Raw genomic sequence first — 26,371 nt, 5'->3', positions numbered from 1 at the left:
GATAGTGAGTATCTTTAAAAATTCTCCTGGCGCTAGTCCTACATGACTGGTTGTAGATTTCACTCATCATATCATATCTCAATCATATCCTGCTATAAAATAAAGTTCTTCCTATCGAGCCATTCTTTCTTATACTTCCCTCAGTTATAAAGTCTGGATTAGAAAAAATCTAATAATAAAATCTGATAACAAACAAGAAAAGATGCTTATGTTCTTGAACACTTCTTTTTAATCTTCAAAGAAATGTTGAGAAAACTTCAAAGCTGGAAAGACATCCACAAAGCGGCGAAGCCAACACAGCCATTCAGGGGCAAGTCCTGGATTCTTAGGGGGAAAAAAACGACAGATGGCTGCAAGATTATCCGTTCTCAAGGAAAGACGAGGTAAAGATATTTCCAATAAATAGTCGCTGACACTGAGGATAGACGCAGACATCAGGACACTAGAGAGCAGCAAGTCTTACATCATTACGTGATCTTTGGATGGGAATCTTGCCCAGGATACACGGCTTGGTCATATGTTCAACTGACCTCCTGTCTAGCAAATATCCACATGCGGTCACTGCTAGATTTATGACTTCAGGGATCCGGGGATATGGTTCTGCAGACGAGCATAAAAAGGGAGCGAGAGACACGATCGGGTCTGTGACAAGCAGAAAGCCTTTAATAAGTGCAAGAAAGCGAACACATCACTTTCACTCTGCTATCAGCAGCAAGATTAAAAATCAAATTCAACAGAAGCCCTAAAGCTGCGGCACCTGGTCCCATAAAAGTTTTAATCCGGACCACAATATGAATTTATTATAATCCATCTTTATAGTAAAATCATCTTGCTAAAAGAGAGCTAGTCTCAGTTATTCCACTAGGGGGGAAAATAGAGCAATAAACCCAGTGCCATAAACTTAAAAAAGTGCCAATATTCTAATCTTCACTGGCGAGCTAAACATTTTAGACATGTTCCTTTCCCAAAAGAACTGATTTGAGGGCTTTGGGGGTGAACACTTTCGAATGCTAATAAAGAGTTTATGCTTCTATTTGTAAATAGTTTTGCTAATTAAATATTAAATATCAAATGAAAGTGTATCTGTTTGACTTTTTGTGTGTGTGTATGAGTTAGAAAAAAGTGGTTTGGAAAAATAGACTCCCTCTTATTACAAGCCTTTGTGTCTCATAAGAAGTATACTTTTTAAATCGTCAAACACATTCAGATCTACATTACTGCATTCCGCTGTTTACCCCATGACAGCACTTTGTGTTCAAATCCCTCTGAGAGGGAAGTGGACCTCTCCGAGAGGCTGTGCAGGGAGATTAGGACAAATCGTCTGCTCTTAGCAACAAATGATACAACATAGGCTTTAGAGAGAGAGAGAGAGAGAGAGAGAGAGAGAGAGAGAATGGGGAGAAAAAGGGATCGAGAAAAAAGAAAAGAGCATCTGATTCGTTCACACAGGTGAGAGGTGACTGGGTAAAATGGTCACTGCTGAATTTGAAGGTATATGGGAAATGTGCTTATACAACACACACACACACACATACACACACAGGGATATCTATACAGCCAAACACAAAACCCTTTGAAATGGCCATCTGGTACACAAACAGACAATCCACATCCATATACATGGTAATGTTAGGAGACAGACGTCATGGCTTTTTCACCTGCTTCACCTGCTTCCATGTATAAATCAGCTCTTTTAACCCAGATTACTTCTCATACCTGTGCTTGCTGGTGGCTGAATCTCCCTATATATTTAGTAATGTGTGTGTGTGTGTGTGTTTAGTGATGTTTCTGTCTATGTGTTAGGGGTGTTTACTGTACTTAATGGATTTATATCCATTAAGAACTCAATACGACCATAACCATGCATTTATGTTGGAATATTGTTGTGTTTGTGTGTGTGTGTGTGTACAGCTCAGTATGACCAGCCCCTACCCCTGGACGCCCCCCAAATCCATGAGAATCTGTTAATTTAAGATATCTGTTTAGTGCCAGTCGAGGAGAGGCTTATGGAGCTGTTGTGTTTGTGTATTGTGTTGTGTTGGTCACGTGACACAGTTAAGTACGAAAATGTCACGTTTAACATGCTGTGATTCAAACTTGGGTGTGATGCAGTGTGTAAAAGCAGCCCGTCTGTGCGAAGTGCATCCAAAACATTTCTTCACAACAGCTCCTGATCTGCACACACGATCTCCAGCTAGGTTTGATCAGAAATCTGCGAGTAAAGAAAACACACATAGTGTATGATCAGGATTTTCTACACCGTTATCTGGTGTCCCAGGATCCTGAGAAGACACTCGCAGCGAGGAACGTGGAAGAAATTAAAGCCGAATATAACAGGATTTTCTGTGATTTTGTTTTTTGCTTCTGAATTATTCATGAATCTGAACCTGTTAGTGATGCTCACCATCCAGGATTATTGTACTGCAGTGAGTTGTACCTTGTACATAGCCCTAACATTATGTACACTCCCCTTGTTCTGAGCGTTGAAAACGACCTGCCTTCACTACGCACCTAAAATAAGGCAGCAGTATCCTTGAATTTTAAAACCCAGATCTATTTTTCATGAAGAACTAACCTGTCCTTCATCTCAAACTTCATGAACTTCATGGGTTTTCCTTCTTCACATTGCTTCACATTCAATTTTATTACAAAACACGTCATCTATCTTTTCTTTTTTTTTTTTTAATTATTGCTATTATTATGACATTTTTCGAATGCATTTTATTGAAGAGAAACAATAACAGTCTTGAAATTTTAGGCAGTGTAATGATATCCTGTTCTCTGAGGAATGGAACTACAAAAACACTAATCTTCTCCCATTTGTTGAACCAACAACAACAAATAAGAATAAAAGAAGATAACTGATGTGAAGAACATAACTCAATCAGCTCTAACACAGGACAGCATGCCAGTGTGTGTACATGGACTTCTCACATGTTCAGCACATAGTATTTATCTTACAGGCCTTCTTTGGTGGGTAAAACTGGCCTCAGCTGCCCCAGCTGTAGCCTCAGGTGGATGAGGAGAAGATTCGGACCCTGACCATCTTGGCCAAGTGCTGCAGAGGCTGCTACGTAGCTATGTAGTTGCTCATTTCTTTGACTGTGTTGGGTTACAAGTGCCTTTTTTCCAGCTGCTCCAGGAACACCCTCCTGTTGCTCTGCTTATCAGACATCCAGGTCAAGTAGATCTCATTTCAAATCACTGTACAAAGTGATGAGCAGCGGCCAGCGGGCGGTCACCTTGTTCAGGATCTCCATGCCTCATTTCTTGTGGTTGTAGTCTAAGATGATGGCAGGCTTCCTGTCCTCAAGATCAATGAGCTCAGCCATTTTGTGCAGTGTGCCACGTTCTTGTTCCTCTTTAAGGAGGTATGAATCTGTCCTGGTGGTCAAACTCTGAAGACTTTTGAGGTGAGCTAAAAGGGAACTCAGGCTTATTCTTCCTAACCGTATTAACCATGGTGATCTTTTTCCTCATAAGCAGTGCAGAAATTATCACACAACCTTTTCCCCCCACTCAGTCCATCTGCCACATCAAGCACATGCCACATCCCCTTGTTCTTCTCTGAGCCTCCACTGGTCAGCTTCCCTGTGTAGACTTACATCTTCCAAACAAAGCTGGATATTTCACAACAGAGATTATTATCAGTACCAGTGTCACAGAAAACAATTAAAGATATTAAAGTACAGCATAGTGAAATTAAGTAGCAGTTAAACAGCAGTTACTTCAGGTTACTTCATAGCAGAAAGTCCACCCACTTCTCCCAGACCTCACTTATGGTCACCAGTTTGTCTCTCATATGTCTTGTAGCTCTTGACTTGTAGTTATCAAAATATCCCATTCTGACAATATGTTTTTTTCAGTAGATGGTGTGATGAACATGCTGAGGTGATGTTGTGGACATGCCATGTCTTGAAGCTCTGGGGTCATCCTTTGTGCTACCATCCGAACCCTGGCTGTCATATGGTGACAAGTCATTTTCCTGTTGTTTGACCAAAAATATTGCACTTTCAGCTGCTTCATGTAAAGATGATTCTACATGCAATATGCTCTGGGTTGTATTCATCCACATCTTCCTCTTCAGATACCTCCTGCTCTTCTAAACTAATGTTCTCTTGTTCTTCCAGACCAAAAAAAAAATCGGATATACGACCTGTCGGCCAATTGAACATGCAGTCATGGCACTGGGGTTCTGTCATCTGTGGCACCTTTATAGCGTCTGCCTGCATTCCTCATTAATAAATAATGCTATCAAGAAATATTTATTTTGTCTGAGGTCTCTTTGCTTTGTATTAAATTGTGGAGGAGGTAAGATGCGACACATCAATAACGTGTGTGTGTGTTTTGTGGTAATATGGAATTATGAACAAAGGCGATGCTTCACTTTTTTCCCAATATTGTAATCACTCTAAGAAAAGTCTTCAAATTTCAACTTAGCAAACAAGAATTTATGAGATTGTCTTGTTTTGTTAGACAAAATGGCGGCTTATTTTTTGACCCTTAAGGCAACACAAGGTCTAGTTATGTTTTTGGTGTGTTTATACTAGCTAGATTCTAAAAGAGAAAATATGGACACATGGAAACTGGACAAGAGACAAAAAATTCCCACTTTGTTTGAAGCTCTATATCATTACTATGTTCAAAGCCATTTACAGTAAAGGAGTAAAAGTGAACCTCCTTCACTGTCACACTGTCACACACTTAAATGAGTCTCTGTGACACGGAGTAGAATGGGTAGAAACACAATGTAATGGAAAGTATCCCAAAAGTGCAAAGAAGAAATGCTCTCAGAGGAATTAATCTGATAGTGAAATTGTCACTACAGAGGTTGTGTTGCATTCTTATACACTGTGAGCTGAACATTATATTTTAAAAGCTTTTGCCTCCTTTTGCTGCCAAAACCGCCCTGACCCGTCGAGGCATGGACTCCACTAGATCCCTGAAGGTGTGCTGTGGTATGTGGCACCAAGATGTTAGCAGTCGATCCTTTAAGTGCTGTAAGTGGTGAGGTGGGGCCTCCATGGATATGACTTGTTTGTCAAGAACATCCCACAGATGATGGATTGGATTGAGATCTCTGGAAATGGGCACCCTGACTGGTCTGTGGCTATGCAGCCCCATACGCAACAAACTGTAATGCACTGTGTATTCTGACACCTTTCTATCAGAACCAGCATTAACTTCTTCAGCAATTTGAGCAACAGTAGCTCGTCTGTTGGATCGGATCACACGGGCCAGCCTTCACTCCCCACATGGATCAATGAGCCTTTACCGCCCATGACCCTGTCGCCGGTTCACCACTGTACCTTCCATGGACCACTTTTGATAGATACTGACCACTGCAGACCGGGAACACCCCACAAGAGCTGCAGTTTTGGAGATGCTCTGATCCAGTGGTCTAGCCATCACAATTTGGCCCTTGTCAAACTCACTCAAATCCTTACGCTTGTCCATTTTTCCTGCTTCTAACACATCAACTCAGAATTTTATGTCTGATCAGTGTATATTTTTACTGGAATTGCCTCACCAATTTACTATTCAGTATATTAAAAAAAACAGATATCCTGTTAATCCAACTAATGTCAACTGATCTTTTGTGTCATAATGTCTATAAGTGATAGAAAGGCTAAGAATGTTGGTAATTGAGACGCCGGTGCATGGTTATCATTCCACAAAGCGACTCAGAGCTAATTTACTGAACTGAACTCATTCTCATCATTGCTCAGAGTTGTTCCTTTCAGTCCGTCTGGAGAACTTCCAGCTTTTGAGCACTGGCAACGTGTTGTTCCCGCTCTGCACTGACAGCCAAGAGGCCGCGATGCTTTCTTGACACTGGCGGGAGTTAATTACAATGAGAGCTGCTGGAGGTGTATAATTAGCTGAGTGTGCGCACTCCGAAAAGGGTGCGGCCTCCGTTTATGCACTCAGAATTATACTGATCACTCTGAATGAGCCTCAGTCTTGAGGGTGGTGGTGGTGGTGAACATTTTTGCTTTATTTTGTCTCCATGGTAATCATCCTGCCTTGATGGATGAATGGAATCAGAGTTGGGGGTTAAATACATGGAGCAGAATGCTATATCTCTAGCTGGGAAGACTGGTCTCAATACACAGGGAAATACATGAAAAGATTGGTTTTCACCAATTCCACCTTGAGCTCATTCATGCACTATTGATCTGCAGCTGCAATCCAGACATTATTTTAAACTGTAGTGTGCAGCGGTTAGTTCCTAATGACTGTTTTTACGAATGGAGACATGATTTCAGACAGTTTGAAACACACAGCATCCGCCTCTTTACTAACCGATTGCATGCATCTTCTCATGCTGACTAGGCTTATTATTAATCTGCCCCTTACATGAACAACACTTTGCTCTTCTTACTCTTCTCCGGTGGCAGAAATGGGTTTTCAAAGCCTTCAATCTCTCAATCCATCAAAGGGTGGATCTGAAGGACTCAATTTGGTGTGTGTGTGTGTGTGCGTGTGTGTGGCAGCATGCCCTTTACAGGTCATGATCTTTTTCTGATCTTTTATTCCTCACAGTTATAGATGGCTGCTTGGTAGGAAAACTTGTTCGTAGAGCTTTAGGCAATGTGTGAATGTGTGGGTGAGGCTGGCAGAACGCTGAGACCCATCAGTGACAAAAAAAACTTGCAGGCCTACCAGAGCTAAACTGGCAAGCATCCCTGTGCACAGCAGAATCGCCTCCGATAATGATCTGCAGTTACACAAAAGGTATTTTCGTGCAGCGCACTCGATGAAGCCTGTATCTGAATGTCACAGTGCCCTCTCTGTTATAACAGATCAGTGTGGCATCACATTTAATTCGTGAGCTTGGTACTGATAAGATTTGTTACCAATAGTTGGGTCCTGACTTATACCGACCAGACATAACATTATGACCACCTGTCTAATATTGTTATTGTTAGTCCCCCTTTTACTGCCAAAACATCCCTGACCTGTTATGCACTGGGTATCCTGACACCTTTCTATCAGAACCAGCATTAACTTCTTCAGCAATTTGAGCAACAGTAGCTCGTCTGTTGGATCGGATCACACGGGCCAGCATTCACTCCCCACATGCATCAATGAGCCTTGACCACCCATGACCTTGTCGCCGGTTCACCACTGTTCCTTCCTTGGACCACTTTTGATAGATACTGACCACTGCAGACTGGGAACACCCCACAAGAGCTGCAGTTTTGGAGATGCTCTGATCCAGTGGTCTAGCCGTCACAGTTTTGCCCTTTTGGTCAAACTCGCTCAAATCCTTATGCTTGTCCATTTTCCCTGCTTCTAACACATCAACTTTGAGGACAAAATGTTCACTTGCTGCCTAATATATCCCACCCACTAACAGGTGCCATGATGAGGAGATCATCAGTGTTACTCACTTCACCTCTCACTGCTCACAATGTTATGGCTGATCTGTGTATTTACATCAGAGCAAGCCGAGATGATGAGTATATCTTTGCGGAGAGATAAGGAAGCGCAGACCAGACCAGGGTTGAGATGAGATCTCCCTCTTGGTCTGTTATTTCCCACTTTATTGGACGCTTATCAACAGACTGGGCCACATAAATGGTTTAGGGAACACTCACTCAACAATCAGCTTCAAAATGGAGCTGAAATGTGGTTAAACTCAATGCACCAGATATACAGCTATAGTTACGATGCATTATACTAACAGGGCTAAATGGAGCTGTTCTCACAGGAGCTATCACTTTGCCATGTTCTGCAGTGTGTTCGATGAGTATCATTTCAAATCAAACAGAACTGTGTGTTCATCACTCTCTGCGCAAACTCAGCTGGAACATGATCGTTCGGAAATCCCATCATCCAAATGACTGGTTCCCATAATCCTGCAAACTACTTATTTCTGAAACCTCTGACAATATGAAGAACTATAGAAAGCAGCCTAACTCACCAATCAGTGAGATAACTCGTTAATGTTGTCACGCTAATGAACCATACCCATTCATTTCCATATTACGTTCCCTGTGTGGTGGGTTTTAGCGAGCTTGTTAACTTGAGTGACACTGCATTGCTTCACATGTGGGAAAGTTAGACAAATATGGATTGAACTAGAAACCTTTGACACTACTGACCAATCCAGCATCCTCTTGTGAGCAGAGAGTCCAGTGAAGAATACATGAAGTACTGACTCACTTTAGTCAGAAAGTGCATCATTCCTTGTTTTCAGTAAGAAAAAAGCGTCACGGTTTCCAAAACTTAGACTCTGTTTCAAGACTCTGTTTGGTGTGCCATACATTGTGTGCGTTTTGTTTTTGTTTGGGTTTTTTGTTAGAATATGTACAGTGACTGAAGAGGTGATAATGCATGCTAGATGAGACGCCAGGCCGTTAACAAGGCACCATGCATACACACTTTTACACCTAGGGGAAATTTATCATATCATAGCCGATTCACATTCTCTGTGAAAACGGAGAACACAGAGGAATCACAGGCAGTAACCTGAGCTCAAGATCAAACCGGCGATTTAGAGCTGTGAGGCATTAACGGCAGTACTGCTACCTGCTGCACCAACGCACAACTGTTCCTCATACAAATATATTCCAGTGTATAGTAAACAGACCACAGCAGCTACTGCAGGTGTGCATTACAATGGCATCCAAAATGCACATGACATAAATAACGCCGAAATATGTTAAAAAGTCATCAAAGCACTGGTTGTGTACTGCTTAGATGTGTTAATTAGTACAGTAGTACACGGTTTGGGAAGCAGCCAGTCTCTCCCTCAGAAGAGCCCTCTCAACACCTTCCGCCCCGCACACACCCGTCTGGTTACTCAGCCCATCTGCTCACTAAATTACTCAACAAGAAAATATATTCCTTTCTTTCCTGCAGGGCTTCTATCCTGAGAAACCAGTAAAGAAAAGATAAAAAACAACGGTTCTTCAAGCAAGACCCAAGAATGAAGAATCAGGAACAATGAGAGCTGCTGCTATTAACAATCAAGCTGCTAAAGCTGATTGGCACATGCACCTGCTTCTCTTTAGTACACACACACACACAGGACAGAGGAACAGCTTGCGACAGCAAAAATAATGCGTCTGCACTTAAAGTGAGGCCACGTCTTCTTTTGTCACCAGCACAGGGGAATTCGGGCTTTATATTGGAGATCTGGAGATGGACGCAGCATTATAGGACGCATGGGCTGCAGTTTATACTTCTGCGTTTGACCCATGAAAAAGACAAGTGAGAAAATTTCAGGCTATTTTGTCATACATACTGACCTATATCAGTGACAATTTTTAGCATGTATTATTATTGTTATTATGGTTGTTAATAAGGATAATAATAATAATAATTTATTATTGTTTTTTTGTTTTTTTTTATTATTGTTATTTTTTCCCCCAAGTGGCACAAACAAGCCAAGCACAGGCACAAGATAAAAACACCCAGAAATAAAGACAGCACACTGTACTTTTCCTGTCTCTGGGGTGATCCCATAATAAAGAACATGATTTAACCTGAAATAATAAATGAAGGTACATCACTGCAGTAAAAGTTAATGAAAGCTACATTTCATATGCTTCTCCAGGCAAAAATCTCGAACACACACTCCATTTCTAGAAGATGTGTCTTTCTTTGATGGCACCATCTCAATCATCTGGAAAAGTACAGTTTGGTACCTTTATCTGTGGGAGTGTAGACTAAAGGTGTTGCGTAACACAGTGTTTGCGTTCGATCCCGTGTTTGTTTGTAACGTGAACGCTGCGGACAGCTTGGAGACGAGGCCAGTGTGTGTGTATGTGTGTGTGGAAGCTGAAACGCTCGTGCGGTTGCGCGCTACTCACGGGTGCCGTCGAAGCGCGTGGCGATCGTGTCGAGGAAGGTGTTCTGCGGCGCGAGCAGTCCCCTCATCACCGGCATCCTGCTCCGTGTGGAGCGGCTCCTTGCAGCCCGACTCGACTCCTGCTGCTGCTCTGCGCCGAAGCCGGAAAGGAATCGGGAGGTACCGGGCGCGCATCCCAGCCCCTGCAGGAGCGCCCCGATCCGCGAGCCGCGACCCTCCAGTTTGGCGGCGGCGGCGGGGCAGCGCACATACCAACCCCTCAACACAAATGAAGCATGCTCGCTCCTTTAGAGCATCAACTCACCAGCATCAAAAAGCAAAACAAAAAATTGTCAAGTTTCCTTAAAGCTCTTTAAGGGCTTGTTTTTTTTTTTTTTAAAGCAGCAGGTTGGAGTTCAAAAAGCAGCGCGCGCGCGCCGTAGGTACCGACTCCCGACAGTCTCAGTGGTGGAAAGTGGCAGCAGCAGCAGGAGGACGCTGTTCTTCTCCTCCTCGTGCGTTGCTTGGTTTTCATCGGCTGCCACTGCCAGCAGATGTCAAGTCACGTGATCAGGCTCGGCGGAGCGGCGGGCGCTTTTTGTGCGCGAGGGCAGGATAGGGAGGTGTTTATACACCGCGTTTTGAACGGATTTATTTTGCTATTTTACTATTTTAACCGGTCACGATGATTTTTTTTTTTACTTGCACTAAACAGAGTGAAATAACATGAAGTTCAGCTAGATTTAATGATGCACTGCGCAGGTAGAGACCAAAACCACAGACTAGACAACCAATTGGCCTCTTTTGTTTGTTTGTTTGTTTGTTTGTTTTTTTATTTCATATTAATTTCACACTCTTTTATTTGCACTGAATTTACAGTTCGTCAATGAAATATGAAACATGTTATGCAGTGAATCTCTATTCATATACCATGCAGCACAATACACTGCACTCATTACATCCAGACCTGTGGATTTTGGGAGGGGTCGTTCATATAATGGCACTGCATTTGTAAAATGTGTTTTTCTTCCCCCCCTTAAACCCTCCAGTTATCCGGGAGTGTTGGGTAGAGGAGCACCACAAAGACGTTCAGATCCCGCGCCACGCGCATTCATTGCACCCTTGCTTTAGGCCATTTTATTGGGTGCGTTGTTGTTGTTAAAAACCTGTGAAACAGCGACATCTTCCGGTCAGACAGAGAACTCTCTGCTGTGGCTCGAAGAGGCTGCGATACAAACATGGCCAAAGCTAAATTGGAGAAATCTTCCATACCAAACTAAGACCCTGATCATCTTGTAATTTAGTAGAACAAATTAACTGAATATTCACCAAAATACAACTTTACCAGCACTTTATAAAATGGTTTCCAAAGGAAAAGGAAAGCTAACCATAATGAACCCTGCTGTGTCTTCTAGTGAGGGTTTGACCAGACTGGGTTTACTTAAAGCCTATATACATGTTATGAGCTGGTATTATCTGCTGAACCAGTGGTCTAGGCGTGGTGAGATTTCACAGAGATGGGACACAGAGATGCCTGGTCTATCTGAACGGGTCTTAGGGAGGAGCTCAGCTTCATTTCCCTCAGATTATACAGACTTCTGTCATATTTGCTCGCTGATAATGCATAATCGATAGACTGTAAATGGTATAAATGAATTATTAATAAGTTATAAGAATACGCTTTTATAGAATAACGTTTTTATTCGATTAAAGTGTCACATAAACAAAATATCACCCAGGATCAGGCTGTACAGCTCCTTTAACATTGTTTACATAAAGCCGTAACCTTCTACTCCAAAGGCGGATACTGTGGGCGGGTCTAATTTTGTTCCGCGTTATCTCTGATTGGTTGGAGGTTTGATCTGGTGGCGCGACAGACGCGACGTACTGGCTAATCGAAGGATAAGATCAGTACAGGCCCCGCCCACTGGTCAAGTCGTCTTTGAGTGTGAAGTATATCAAGCTGAGTATCCGCTGTTCTGTCCATCTTCGGTTTAGTCCGGTTTTTTTCCTGATCTCTTGTATTCGATCTTTTGAAGTAAAGGTAGGTGTTGACATTTTTTCCTTTCGAGGTGATTGTATTTGTTGTATCGCAGTGTCCTAAAATGAGCTTGTGTTATATCCCGGAAGAGTTGCTAATAATGAATGGATCCCTGTAGAAATCTAGTGCTGAGGAACACAAACAGATTAAATGGCTGAGGTCAGGATCGTTCTTGCTCACTGCCTTTGACAGATGATATTTGTAAACAATGACAAAGAAAGAGGAGTGTCGAATTCACAACCTAATTAAGCTAATAAATGAAATATATAACTATGTACTTGATAAGATTTTTATTAATCTGTCTTTACCAAGCGACTGATATCGGAGATGGTTGCAGTCACGGGTCATGGCTACCATCTCTTCTTCTTCTTCTTCTTTTTCTTCTTCACTGGAAAGGAATTATTATTTCTCTTTATTATTACTTCTGTTAAAGCCTATGCACGGCCGGTATAGGGCTTTACGACAATAATTAGTGCTTTACGGTACACTTGATATTGCCCATGGCTGTGTTTTTGTTTGCTATTAAAATAATCTTTACAGAACTCCTCTTAATTTTTACCCCACTGAGGTGTTGAGCAACCTGCCCGGCTTCCTCCTTTACTCCGTGTCAGTCACAAAATGCTGAGTCACACACAGGTCCTGCAGCCTTTTCCTGAATGGGATTCATTCATTTCAGAGCTGAGTGTGTGTGTGAGTGTGTGTGTGTGTGTGAGAGAGAGACCAGGCAGTGTGGCAGTGTCTGACCAGATCCTGTGTTTTTTGGTCTTCAGAATGGCCCAGAAGATCAAAGCTGGATCTGTTGTGGAGCTGCAGGGAGATGAGATGACCAGAGTGATCTGGGAGCTGATTAAAGAGAAGCTCATCTTTCCTTACCTGGAGTTAGACCTGCACAGGTGAGAGAGAGAGAGAGAGAGAGAGAGTGAGAGAGTGAGAGTGTGTACGGTGTAACAGGGAGAGAAATTAAGCACAGCAGGATATCTGGCCTGCCATTATTATTGCACTATAATATAAATGTTCCTGTTGACTCCCTGGGGTGTAATGATGATGTTCAAGTTGAACCTGACTCCCCAGTGATTTTTATCAGTGTTTGAATGAAGCATGACTTTAAAAAAAAACGTACACGAAAAAATGCCGTGTAAGGTTGCAGTTCTCAGAGTGGAGTCCATTAAGTGTTTCTCATTTTGTTACACACCATCATCAGCAATGTTTTTGTAAATAATATCAGCTGGAATCCAGTGTCAATGAAAATGACATATATGACATATTGATTCATCATAAATGAGTCAAGTACTACGCTTTTATTTGTGTATAATGTCATTGTACAGTCTGATTGCACGGACATTAGCTGCAGGTTGAATGAAGCTGTTTTCCTTTTTTTCTGTATATGTTAAACAAAGATATCATTTAAACCGTCTTCAATCTTTTATTGAGATTGAATTTTTTATTGAATTTTTTTTATAAGAATAGAATAATAATAAGAAGAAGAAGAATAGAATATTTTTTTATTTTTTATGAATTTTTTTTATTTTTTAGCTAGGATTTCTCAATCCTAGCCTTTAACAATCCTTCACCTTTAACACTGTAGATTCATAATCTGGATCTTTGCTAATCTATTAAGCAATTATTACACACGTTGCTTAATATCATATTTGGTAATCATCTTTTCAGAAAGTAAATTTACTTTTCAGAAAAAGGCACCTGATTGTACTCATTTCTACATCTGTTCAACATCTGTTGGCAGTTAATGTTCATGAACATAACAGCACTTTATATAACAAATAGATGCTCTGAACTTGACCTGATTGCTAAATAGTGTAACTGTTTAATCAGGTGAATATTATTGGATGGCATGTGCGGGATGGCGGCACTCTAAGGGCGCTACGTGACGCCTCTGGTTAACGCCACCTAACCTTCGGACCTCAGGAGTGACACTGCTCGATTGCTGTGTGCCATGACAACAGGCACACTATGAACTTGTTTTTTGCGCTCTGCACGTGTTTGAGTTGGGCGCGTGAATGTAGTTCAAGAAGCACTATAAATTGATAGAGTTCTGCCATTTAAAGAGAGTAATCAGGCCGCTTTTATATCTGACCCAGTTGTCGGACGTTAGATGGGGATTTGAGATGTTATGATTGAGCAATTTTGTAAACCGACCCAAACTCATGGGCCACTATGATCTTCTGGGATTCTCCAGGATAACTGCAGTTTTTGTGATGAAGAAACCCGTCATTTACGCTTAACACCATCCCTGATTGCTCTGTAACTATAAAGGTTGATGTCGAAAGCCAAGAACTCTTGAGTCGTTATTGAGTTCAATGACCAAAAGATTGCAAGTTCAAGCAAATCCCAGGACTGCTGAAAAGCTGCTGAGATGCATGTACGGATAAAATTCTTCTGCCTTTTAAAAGGAAAATCTGAAATAACGGTGATAATTATTTGCATTTGACTAAAAGAAGCTGATGTAATGAATGTAGACATTCAGTAACTGATTTGGAGAGAAGCCACACTTCTCTCCTCGAGGGTTTGGAATGTAGAAAGGGAATATAGGTAAAAGGTTACTACAAAGGTTCAGCACAGTAGAGCGAGCTGAGAAACACAGGAACTCAGATGCTAGATGACAAACAAGCCCACAAACCTCCTTAGAGCTGTGTACTCGATCACGGCAGAGATTTCATGCCACAATGTCCTTTTCTGTGCTTGCTATGTTCTAGGCATTTTACTTCTCTATCAGTGTTCTAAGACTTTTAAATGATATAGGTTTTCCACATGCAGAGAAAAATCGAATCTTGTTATTCAGGCTCAGCTTTCATTTAGACGTCTTTATTATAGGACTTGTGCTGTGGAGATTCTCGCTGGGGTTTCTGTATTCAGAAAATATTCCGTCATTCCTGATGTACAGATTTCTTACAGCGCTCGGAACGCCGCTCGTCCGATCCAGTCAGACTAGTGGACCGGAACTAACACTGTAGTGTCTTGTAGAGAGACGCATATCTTCTGGCAAGTTTAACACAAGATTTGTGCTGGATAGTTCAAGACACAATTTCTTCGTGCTGTATGCCTGCAGCACTTTGGCCTCTGAAGAAATTATGGAATTTACAAGCCATGCACGCACGTGTCTGCATTACAGTACTGGTGTGAATATTAGGGATAATATTTTATTTGATTTGGCTATTTAATAATTAGTTTATTTAATGATGTGGTTGACTACTGACCGGAAGGTTGTGAGTTCGAATCCCAGGTCCACCAAGGTCCACCGAAAACTAGTCAGTATCTGGTGTGACCACCATTTGCCTCACGCAGTGCAACACATCTCCTTCGCATAGAGTAGATCAGGTTGTTGATTGTGGCCTGTGGAATGTTGGTCCACTCCTCTTCAGTGGCTGTGAAGTTGCTGGATATTGTCAGGAACTGGAACACACTGCCGTATACACCGATCCAGAGCATCCCAAACATGCTCAATGGGTGACATGTCTGGTGAGTATGCTGGCCATGCAAGAACTGGGATGTTTTCAGCTCCCAGGAATTGTGTACTTGCAACACGGGGCCGTGCATTATCATGCTGCAACATGAGGTGATGGTCGTGGATGAATGGCACAACAATGGGCCTCAGGATCTCATCACAGTATCTCTGTGCATTCAAAATGCCATCAATAAAATGCACCTGTGTTCGTTGTCCATAACATACGCCTGCCCATACCATAACCCCACCGCTACCATGGGTCACTTGATCCACAACGTTGACATCAGCAAACCGCTCACCCACACAACACCATACACGCTGTCTGCCATCTGCCCTGTACAGTGAAAACCGGGATTCATCCATGAAGAGAACACCTCTCCAAAGTGCCAGACGCCATCGAATGTGAGCATTTGCCCACTCAAGTCGGTTACAACGACGAACTGCAGTCAGGTCGAGACCCCGATGAGAAACACGAGCATGCAGATGAGCTTCCCTGAGATGGTTTCTGACAGTTTGTGCAGATGAGCTTCCCTGAGACAGTTTCTGACAGTTTGTGCAGAAATTCTTTGGTTATGCAAACCGATTGTTGCAGCAGCTGTCCGGGTGGCTGGTCTCAGATGATCTTGGAGGTGAAGGTGCTGGATGTGGAGGTCCTGGGCTGGTGTGGTTACACGTGGTCTGCGGTTGTGAGGTCAGTTGGATGCACTGCCAAATTCTCTGAAACGCCTTTGGAGACGGCTTATGGTAGAGAAGTGAACATTCAATTCACGGCAACAGCTCTGGTGGACATTCCTGCAGTCATCATGCCAATTGCACGCTCCCTCAAAATTTGTGACATCTGTGGCATTGTGCTGTGTGATAAAACTGCACATTTTAGAGTGGCCTTTTATTGTGTCCAGTCTAAGGCACACCTGTGCAATAATCCTGCTGTCTAATCAGCATCTTGATATGCCATACCTGTGAGGTGGATGGATTACCTCGGCAAAGGAGAAGTGCTCACTAACACAGATTTAGACAGATTTGTGAACAATATTTGAGAGAAATAGGTCTTTTGTCTACATAGAAAAAGTCTTAGATCTTTGAGTTCAGCTCATGAAAAATGGGGGCAAAAACAAAAGTGTTGCGTTTATAATTTTGTTAGATAGAACAAAATCCAATTCTTTGTAGATAGCTTCAAAGCTGATGATGATACGATTAACTACACAGATATTTCTGTAAGTCCATCATGATTTGGTGCTTGAACTAAAAGCCAGCATTTCTTCCCAGATTCAGATCTTCACCATGACTGTGACGGTGTCAATTTTGTTGATCGTTAGAGGATTCTGTAGATTATATATGTGTATTATACACAGGAAACGTTGGGGTATAGAAGTAGCATCTAGAGGATGTTGCTTTTAATTCTCCAGTAGGTAGGAATGTGAAGCTTTTTACATTATAATCCAGGACTAAGAGCCAGACTGGGTATGGGAAGTTATGGGACGTTATGGTGCACTCTTAAAAAATTGGTTTTATATAGAACCTGGAATGGTTTTATCACTTGCTTCAAACATAGAACCTTAAAATAGTTCATTATATAAAACCATTGGACAATTTCATGCTCTCAACGTTGTGGGAACAGTTTGGGGATGACCCCTTCTTGTTCCAACATGACTGCACACCAGTACACAAAGCAAGGTCCATAAAGACATGGTTGAATGAGTTTGGTGTTTGGAGTCCTGACCTCAACCTGATAGAACATCTTTGGAATGAATTAAAGCTTAGACTGTAAGCCTGGCCTAAACTGGTACGTCTGCCTTTACATGCACATGAATGTAATATGGAGTTGTTCCGCCCTTTGCAGCTATAACAGCTTCAACTCTTCTGAGAAGGGTTTCCACAAGGTTTAGGAGTGTGTCTATGGGAATTTTTGGCCATTCCACTAGAAACACATTTGTGAGGTCAGGCACTGATGTTGGACTAGAAGGCCTGGCTCGCAGTCTCCACTCTAATTCATCCTGAAGGTGTTCTATTGTTTAGGACGCTGTGCAGGTCAGTCAAGTTCCTCCACACCAGACTCACTCATCCATGTCTTTATGGACCTTGCTTTGTGCACTGCAAAAAGCAATGCCACTGATTTCACCTTCCTTAATTAAAGAATAATTTTTAATGTAAAAGATCCATTTCACTCCAAGCTTCTATGTAGAACCATTTTTGTGAAGATTCTCCTGGTCAAGTAGAGAACCCCAGCCTACTGTGTAGAACCCAAAGGAAGCTCTTTTTTTAGACTCAGTGAACTTTACCACTGCTGTGAATGTAAAGGACAATTACTGAAGCAGGTACAGTGGAACCTCAGCATATGAATGTGCTCCCTTACGAATTTTCACCTTAAGAATTGAAACTCATACAAATGAACCAGCCCAAACCAAACGCCGGATAAGTCACGAGTACGTCCAGGAGCCGTTCAAAACTTGTTAGTTTCAGTGAAAAGCCAAGCGAAGACAACCAAAGAGACTTTACGGATTTTATACCAACGTCACCTTCAGCATGTGTTCAAAAGCTAGGTGATTTTTTGGGTGTTTTTTGTTGACAGATTGGTGGTGTGGGTGGTCTGTTCTATTTTTAGCCCAAGCTTGGTGACATGACTTCCTGTGTGCCTTGACATAGAATGCTTGGCCTGAGTCAGTTCTTTGTAAGCAGCCATACAGTTTACATACACTTCATACTGGGAATATTTTTGGGTGGCTGGAACGGATTATCTGCATTTACATTATTATTTATTTATTATTTATATATTATTTATAAAATTTGTTTCACAAGACATCATTTTGGTTGTTTTAATAATGCTTTATAAATTATTTACTTACTGATTTTTCAGGTTTGTCAATTTTCTTAGTTTCTTTGTTTAATCTTTTTTTTTTTTTTACATATGTTATTTGTTTTACATATCTATCTATCTATCTATCTATCTATCTATCTATCTATCTATCTATCTATCTATCTATCTATCTATTTATTTATTTATTTTTACATATTGGAGTTCAGTTAGAGCTAGTGTTTGGAAATGGAAAATTCTGATGAAGAGTTTAGATCTTGTCTGGAAAAGAAATAATAAGAAAAGAAAAATAGAAACGCAGATGTGAGTTGAAGATACGTTTATAAAGACAAAGTTGAAGGTGCATGTGATATTGATTTAGAGAGTATTTCTTTCTCGTCAGGAAAGGGAGGTGCATATTGTTGATCTGCTATTATTATCCCACTCTACACTATTTGAGGGGCAGTGGTATTTAGAGGTTAAGGCCCTGGGTTGTTGATGGGAAGGTCAGAGGTTCAAGCCCCAGTAAAGGCAATCTGCCGTTGTTGGGCCCTTGAGCAAGGCCTCTCTGCTCCAGGGTGGTGTATCACGACTGACCCTGCTTTCTGATTCCAATTTCCTAACAAGCTGGGATATGTGATCTCTGGATATGTGGGTTTCTGTTTCTCGTTGCAGCTATGACCTGGGCATTGAGAACCGTGATGCCACCAATGACCAGGTGACAGTGGACGCTGCTGAGGCGGTGCGTCGCTACAGTGTGGGCATCAAGTGTGCCACCATCACGCCTGATGAGAAGCGTGTGGAGGAGTTCAAGCTCAAGCAGATGTGGCGCTCGCCCAATGGAACCATCCGGAACATCCTAGGTGGCACTGTGTTCCGCGAAGCTATCATATGCAAGAATATCCCGCGCCTGGTGCCCGGCTGGACCAAACCCATCATCATTGGCAGACACGCCCACGGAGACCAGGTGAGACCAGGAACAGGTATTAATCAGCTTATAGTTATTTATAGAGAGCTCATGCATGGTGCAATAATGGATGGTAATGCCATGCTTTCGTTAATGTTTTGTTGTGTTGCATAAGTATTCACCCCCACCCCTAATCTGAGCTTTGACACACTGCAGTGTGAAACTGAAACTGACTTAATTGGTGTAATAAATCATGAACTTACACAAAATCACCCATAATATTAACTTAATAATAATATTAATAATATTAAAGAGGGAAAATCAGTTTATATTCCATTCCATTAATTATGTGATTTCTGTTAGATGCTGCTTGAAAGAAATAATTTAATGTTTTTTCAGCAACAGGAGGTGAATACTTATGCAATCAACGGTTGCTTTATTTTTATTTACCCGTAAACAAATTTACAGACTTTATTTGAGCTATTTCGTGTAGATCAGTGACATACTCCAAGTATAGAAAGTGCAAAACACAATAACAAATCCAAAAACACAAGGGCAATAGAGACAAAGCGGATAAGGCAGGTATAGTTTGTGAATGGAATTCTTCCCTCTGATTGGATGAGACGTCGGTCACTTAGGCTCTACAGGAAGTCCAGTAGGCTGCAGCAGTAGAAAGTGGATTGGTGTGTGTATGAACGCAGCTCCGCTCTTATAGCGCTCGTTACATCCTTTAATATGGAATAGTTTGGTCTTTCAAACATTCCTGCGTTCTTCAGAATCACTTCGATTACTTCTTCACATGCGAGTGATTTTTTTTTTTTTCTCTTGTTTCTCCTCAAGCTTTTGCTGCACGCTCTTGTTTCCGATGCAGGACATTTCATCAGCATGTGCTCATTTTAATACACAAACCATGAATTCAGTGTAACATGGACATTAGAGGACATTCTGTATATCGAGTTCAACCTTCAGCACTCAGGCTTAGTTGTGCATCTGACCTCACAGCAGCTGCTCACTGATATAGAGACATAAGAACCTGGACTTCTCTCAGGCACAGGTGAATCATTAGGGGGTATGGGATGACCTTTGAATCATGAATCCTGCTCAAAACACATCTGCAGCTGTTCTGAGTGCCACTTTTTTTTTTAGCTCATGTTCATTCTCACAGTCTACTCTCAGGGCGTTGAACACAGTGATTCCACCGTCTGGAGGCTACACTTCTTGCATGTAACTTTACCCACTATACTGGCCATTACTCCAGAATAGGAGCAAATGTAGGAAAAGATCAATGTTACTACAGGAGCATGGGTTGCTTTGCACCTCTGGGGGTTGGGGGTTCGTTTCTTGCCCTGTGCATGCATACTTTACCCCGGGGTTTCATCCAGGTACTTCAATTTCCTCTTCCAGTCCAAAGACATGTATTGACATCTCTAAGTTGTCTCGTGTGTGTGTGTGCCCTGCGATGGGTATGCACCCTGTCCAGGATGTCCCCCATCTTTTGCCCAGTCCCCTGAGATAGACCTCAGGTTAGACCCCCTGAGATAAACCCAAACGTTATAAGTAAAATATGATTAGTTGTTATTGAAGAAGCCTTATAGTCATGTTTTCCAGTCCATATATGAGGTGATCTGGTGTCAGAAAGAGCTAAAGATAAGAGGTAAAGATTGGGAAAAAACAGAACATTTAACATTAGACTTTATTCATGGATTAATAGAAAACCATTACGCTGACCTTTTAATGATTTGACTTTTTTAAAGAAGTAATTGAGTAGTTCTGACTTCATCCACAAGATGTCCTTCACGTCCTTTAACACGGCACTCGCTACATCTCTCTAACACACCCTCCTCTCCTGCTTCAGTACAAAGCCACAGACTTCGTCGTTCCTGGACCTGGAAGACTAGAGATGACTTTTACACCGAAGGATGGAGGGAAACCTCTCAACTTTGTCGTCCATGATTTCGAAGGTAACTTTTGAAGTTTTGAAGAATATATTTATAATGATTGCCCTGTATTCACAGTCATCATGTGCCCCTTATCTAACCTGGAGAATGTAGAACGTTATACTCTCACGACCCCATGAGATCACGCGACCAGGCTGAAGTCTGTTCCATGTTTGCTGTGTCAATATTACAGTATATTGTCCTCCGTCCACAGGGCTTTGTGATCACGCCCCACCCATGTATGAGCAAATACTACACTGATGAAATAGGAGTTTTGCCAACGCATTGCCTGCAATCTGTAGATTTAAGGAACAGAGTGATTTTGTTCGATTGAGTAATCGTTGCTTATTGCCCGCAGTAATAGTTATGAAGTCTCAGTTCATTTCCCAGTCCCAGTAAAATAGCAGGACGTGTACAGCTTTCAATATGCAAGACAGTCTCGTTTGCTCCACCGCAGGCACTGGCGGCGTGGCTCTGGGCATGTACAACACGGACAAGTCCATCCGTGACTTTGCTCACAGCTCCTTCCAGATGGCGCTGTCCAAAGCATGGCCTCTCTACCTCAGCACCAAGAACACCATCCTCAAGAAATACGATGGCCGCTTCAAAGACATCTTTCAGGAGATCTATGAGAAGTATGCTAGCACATCCCAAGATTTCCCAGAGATGATTGTTGTAAATTCATTGTCCTGGAAACAACAATCCACATTTTGTTCTAGAAATTTCTAAGAAATCCCAGGCAACCTCACAAGAGAGCCTTTTGGGTGTCTATTTAATTACAACTGCTCATGCATAAGAAATAATGCTGCATGTGTGTGTGTTTTTAGAGAATACAAGTCTCAGTTCGAGGCTAAGGGGATCTGGTATGAGCACAGATTGATTGATGACATGGTGGCCCAGGCCATGAAGTCTGATGGAGGATTTATCTGGGCCTGTAAGAACTACGACGGAGACGTGCAGTCCGATGCTGTGGCTCAGGGTGAGTCTAAACACGCGCACACACACACACACACACACATACTCTGTGTTAACTTCTTTCTCTTGATTTGGAAATGACGCCTTACAGGAAAAAAGTCTAAGAGATTTTATAGTGTTCTGGACATGTTGTTCTAAGATGGACTGCTGTTTCTCTTCTCTCAGGTTACGGCTCTCTGGGTATGATGACCAGCGTGCTGGTGTGTCCTGATGGTCGCACAGTGGAAGCTGAAGCCGCTCACGGAACAGTCACACGTCACTATCGCCAACACCAGCAGGGCAAAGAGACGTCCACCAACCCTATCGGTGAGACACACACACACACTCAAATAAGGACTTTTCTTATTATTAAATCCATTCTGAATGTATTCATCATCAGTTTGTAAACCTGTTAACATAATTGTGTCTCATATTTACACTACAGTTTAAAAGTTTGGGATCACTTGGAAATGTCTTCGTTTTCCAGTTGCGCACCTCCCTCACACTCCTTTTCTGTTCTGGTTAGCCCCCTCACACCCACACATTCAATGGATTACAGAAATGACGTCTTGTCTCTATCTTGAAAAAATTAGGTACTCATTAAGAGGATCAGGGGAAAAAAACTTCTTTAAGATGTGGCTCCCTTTCGTTGATTATGTTGACCATTTTAGATAATGCCCTGTTATTGAGGGTTTTTTTCCCTTCTTTCCTCATTTTTATTAATTTAATTTAATTTTTAATTTAATTTAATTAATTGTATTTAATTATTATTATTATTTTTTTATTTTTTTTTATAACACCAGTAATTCTTGCTGGAATTATTTGACAGCATGAACGCTACTCTAGGGTTTTGTTGGTAAGGGCTGGGGGTTTGTTAAATGCTATGTATATGTATATTGGAAAATTCAATAAAAAATATTGAAACCAGAATCAGTTTGCACTGAAGGGATTAGTTAACAGCATGGTTAGATAAGTTCTTCCCATGAATATTTTTATTTATATTTTTAATGCTTCAGATACTAGACTGACCCAAGAAGGCCACTTTTATTGCTCCCTTAATCAGTCCTTAAAAAGTTTTTAGCTGTTCTAGCACAGTTTCTTCTAGCAGAAGAATTTTATAATAATCGATTAGCCTTATAAAATGATTCATTTGGATTAGCAAACGTTACGTGAGATTGAAACAGAGGACTGCTGATAATGAGCCTGTGTGTGAAAATACAGATCTTTCTTTGAAATGGACAAACGTGGGTTTTCTTTGGAGAACAAAGACATTTCCAAGTGATCCCAAACTTTTGTACAGTAGTGTATCATGTCATATATCAACTGTTATTCTCCTCAGCCTCCATCTTTGCCTGGACACGAGGGCTGCTGCATCGGGCCACTCTAGATAAGAACACTGAACTGCAGCTCTTTGCCCAAGCTCTGGAAGCTGTCTGCGTCGAGACCATCGAGGCCGGCTTCATGACCAAAGATCTGGCCATCTGCATCAAGGGCATGGCCAAGTGAGTCTCACCTCTGTCACTGGATCACACTGAGCACAGACGCTCACTTCATGACCTCACACTTACCGTCCAGCATGGTCACTGTACTGCACTGATTTCTGGCAACACTAAAGAAAATCTTAAGGAAGGAAGACAGAGATTTAGTACATGATACAAATATTGGAATTCTCAAGAACAGAAATCAGAAGGTAGTGATTAATCTTGGATACAGAGTCTTGGACACTTGTTGTTTTTCAGGGGTTGGGCTCGGCCCCTTAGTTCCTGTGAAAGGAACTCTTAATGCTTCAGCATACCAAGACATTTTGGATAATTTCATTGCTCCCAACTTTGAGGGAACAGTTTGGGGATGACCCCTTCCTGTTCCAACATGACTGCACACCAGTACACAAAGCAAGAGTCCTGACCTCAACCTGATAGAACACCTTCGGGATGAATTAGAGCGGAGACTGCGAGCCAGGCCTTCTCGTCCAACATCAGTGCCTGACCTCACAAATGCACTTCTAGAGGAATGGTCAAAGATTCCCATAAACACACTCCTAAACCTTGTGGAAAGTCTTCCCAGAAGAGTTGAAGCTGTTATAGCTGCAAAGGGCGGGACAACTCCATATTACATTCATGTGCATGTAAAGGCAGGCGTCCCAGTTTTTGCCTGGCTTACAGTCTCCGCTCTAATTCATCACAAAGGTGTTCTATCAGGTTGAGGTCAGGTGCAGGACAGTCAAGTTCCTCCATACCAGACTCCCTCATCCATGTCTTTATGGACCTTGCTTTGTGCACTGGTGTGCAGTCATGTTGGAACAGGAAGGGGTCATCCCCAAACTGTTCCCACAAAGTTGGGAGCATGAAATTGTCCACAATGTCTTGGTATGAAGCTGAAGCATTAAGAGTTCCTTTCACTGGGGCCGAGCCAAACCCCTGAAAAACAACATCTGATTTCAATGATGTGGAGGGGTGTCCCAAAACTTTTGGCAGTATAGCGTATGTAGCTGCTTTAACAGGGACTAACCTGTTTTGGATAAACAGCTAAAAAAAAGTATAGACAGTCCAGGACATGCTTTTATATGAAACTAATTAGCTCTGGTGTGCTAATGGTCTTTATGTCACAGTTCATTATTGTCCACATCTCGTTTTTTTATTCGTTAATAACATGAACATAGCTGAAGAACAATCTCAGGTCAGACCACAAATTCAAATCCTGACAATGCCACAGCCACTTGTTATTCAACCAATCCTCTGCCTAACAAATCTCAAGTCAAGTGTCAAGAAGCTTTTATTGCCATTTCAGCCACATGGAGCTGGTGCAGATCCATGGTTCTACATCATACGCAGAAGTACAGGAGAAAACACAGAACTGAGTCCACTAGACAGAACTACATCAAGTGCATGTGTGCGAACCTGTCCAAACAGTTCAGTACCATCGTGTACAATGGATCCGCTCTGCACATAACTGATCTCACATAAGCTCTTGTAAACAGAATCAGAAAGTTAGTGTGATCAGCTGTGATGTTGCTCGAACAACAGTTGGTGACTTCCTGGGTGTAACAGATGTGTAGCAGAATACTAAATGAGGTGTGAAGAATGTCTGTGTTTGCAGATAAATGATAAGTGGAAGCCTTTACATCCTGTATATTTGCCCTTTGGCACTTTCTAGCAATGTTTTTTATTGTTGCTCGAATTAGCCATGTTTATAACTGTGACCTCTTCCTGTCTCGCTCTCTCAGCGTGCAGCGTGCAGACTACCTGAACACCTTCGAGTTCCTGGATAAGCTGGCAGAGAATCTGAAGCTCAAGCTGATGAGCCAACCCAAACTGTGAAGCCGTCCTTTACACTCAACACACCCACGCTGACACACTCAAATCTCAAGCTCTTGTCCGGTGCCAATCCACAGGCATGGTCAACCACTTCTCCTGGTCTGTGCAAAGACACACAGGACCACACCACTACTACCAGAGAGAGGCACTTTCAGGTGGAAGAAAGGAAAGTGCCATTTTAAAGGGTTAGAGATGCCGTACACACATATAGCCCTAACTGTTTTTTATTCTTTTAGCTACAGTCAGGAATCCTGTACTCACTTTATTAATTTAAAACGATTTCTGCTCAATCCTAGCCATTGTTTTAATATATTTAACCTTTAAGGTTTTATTTTGATTTATAACAAACAAACACACGGGACATGTTCTGGCCAGGTCGTGACAGGGTTTTCAAACACTTGTTGCCTTATGTGTGTGTGTGTGTGTGTGTGTATGGTGTCTTCTTGTCATTCATGGCGACACAGAACTAGAATCAGCAGTGGAATAAATTCTGAGAAAATGCATTTCCATCATGTTTTGTAAGTGTTTTCAAGAACGTGTTGTTATTAGTCTTTGGCTAATTAAAAAAAAAAAAAAAGAATAATAATGGGACCACAAAGTGTGTCTTGTCTTATTCTCAAGGATTGTTTTTTCCCCACTTTTCACAATTTTCAGCTTTAATTTGGAAAAAAAAACAAACAAACAGAAACTCTGTGGTGTTGACTTGTTTTGTCCAAATGAGGGCAGCACTGGAATGACCACTTCAAGACATGTAACAAACATTAAAGATTTATATAAACCTCTTCTCTCTTCGCCTATTCGCCGTATAAAAAAAACCTAGCTCGGTCCGAGCGTGTAATACTTCAACGTCTCTCACATATTGATTTCCTTCCAGAAAAGAATCGCGTTCGGTGTTTGCTTCATGAATGTACAACAGCCTGCTGCTGATTGCTGTGCCCACATGTGAGGATACTATACCGCTTTAAGGATCCTCGACGTGATTAGATAGTGCCCAGCCGTGTAATCCTGAGCCGACGTGCGAGCAGAACCGCTGCTACCAATGACAGGAGTCAAAGAAAGATATGAAAAGTCAGACGGACGCTATTGTCCCCAGGAAAATTGGGTTTGGTTCATCAGAACGGAGGAGACTCGCTCTCAGGTCTGGGTGGCAATAAAGATTGCTGCT

General features: G+C 41.9%; 2 protein-coding genes across 3 annotated transcripts in view; one reads left to right on the top strand and one right to left on the bottom strand.

The window, feature by feature from the left end:
* The window catches only part of kcnh3 (potassium voltage-gated channel, subfamily H (eag-related), member 3), a 141,761-nt gene extending 131,431 nt beyond the window's left edge, over window positions 1-10,330 (bottom strand). The window contains exon 1 of the mRNA XM_058391441.1: window positions 9,825-10,330. Coding sequence (XP_058247424.1) covers window positions 9,825-9,900 — 76 coding nt within the window. The 5' untranslated portion in view covers window positions 9,901-10,330. The remainder of the gene's footprint in view (window positions 1-9,824) is intronic.
* A 1,394-nt stretch (window positions 10,331-11,724) lies between these two features.
* On the top strand, window positions 11,725-25,804 carry idh1 (isocitrate dehydrogenase (NADP(+)) 1). 2 transcript variants are annotated; one of them, XM_058391452.1, is made up of 9 exons: window positions 11,725-11,846; window positions 12,614-12,736; window positions 18,770-19,061; window positions 20,857-20,962; window positions 21,396-21,573; window positions 21,766-21,917; window positions 22,079-22,219; window positions 23,232-23,394; window positions 25,116-25,804. In XM_058391452.1, the coding sequence occupies exons 2-9, from the start codon at window positions 12,615-12,617 to the stop codon at window positions 25,207-25,209; spliced, it is 1,248 nt and encodes a 415-aa protein (XP_058247435.1). In that variant the 5' UTR covers window positions 11,725-11,846; window position 12,614; the 3' UTR covers window positions 25,210-25,804. The 2 variants fall into 2 exon arrangements, with proteins under 2 accessions (XP_058247435.1, XP_058247434.1); XM_058391451.1 differs by lacking the exon at window positions 11,725-11,846 and having other exon boundaries at window positions 12,544-12,736.
* Window positions 25,805-26,371: the final 567 nt, after the last annotated feature.

Source organism: Hemibagrus wyckioides, linkage group LG06, assembly GCF_019097595.1.
Source record: "Hemibagrus wyckioides isolate EC202008001 linkage group LG06, SWU_Hwy_1.0, whole genome shotgun sequence".
In the NCBI taxonomy this organism is placed as follows: Eukaryota; Metazoa; Chordata; class Actinopteri; order Siluriformes; family Bagridae; genus Hemibagrus; species Hemibagrus wyckioides.
This window is presented reverse-complemented; position numbering and strand designations above follow the sequence as displayed.

Bases quoted from the DNA above. Each gene is read 5' to 3' on its own strand.
- idh1 (XM_058391452.1), top strand. From the start codon at position 12,615: ATGGCCCAGAAGATCAAAGCTGGATCTGTTGTGGAGCTGCAGGGAGAT. The intron at 21,574-21,765 runs GTATGCTAGCAC...GTGTGTTTTTAG, and splicing joins TTTCAGGAGATCTATGAGAA to AGAATACAAGTCTCAGTTCG. The intron at 23,395-25,115 runs GTGAGTCTCACC...TCGCTCTCTCAG, and splicing joins TGCATCAAGGGCATGGCCAA to CGTGCAGCGTGCAGACTACC.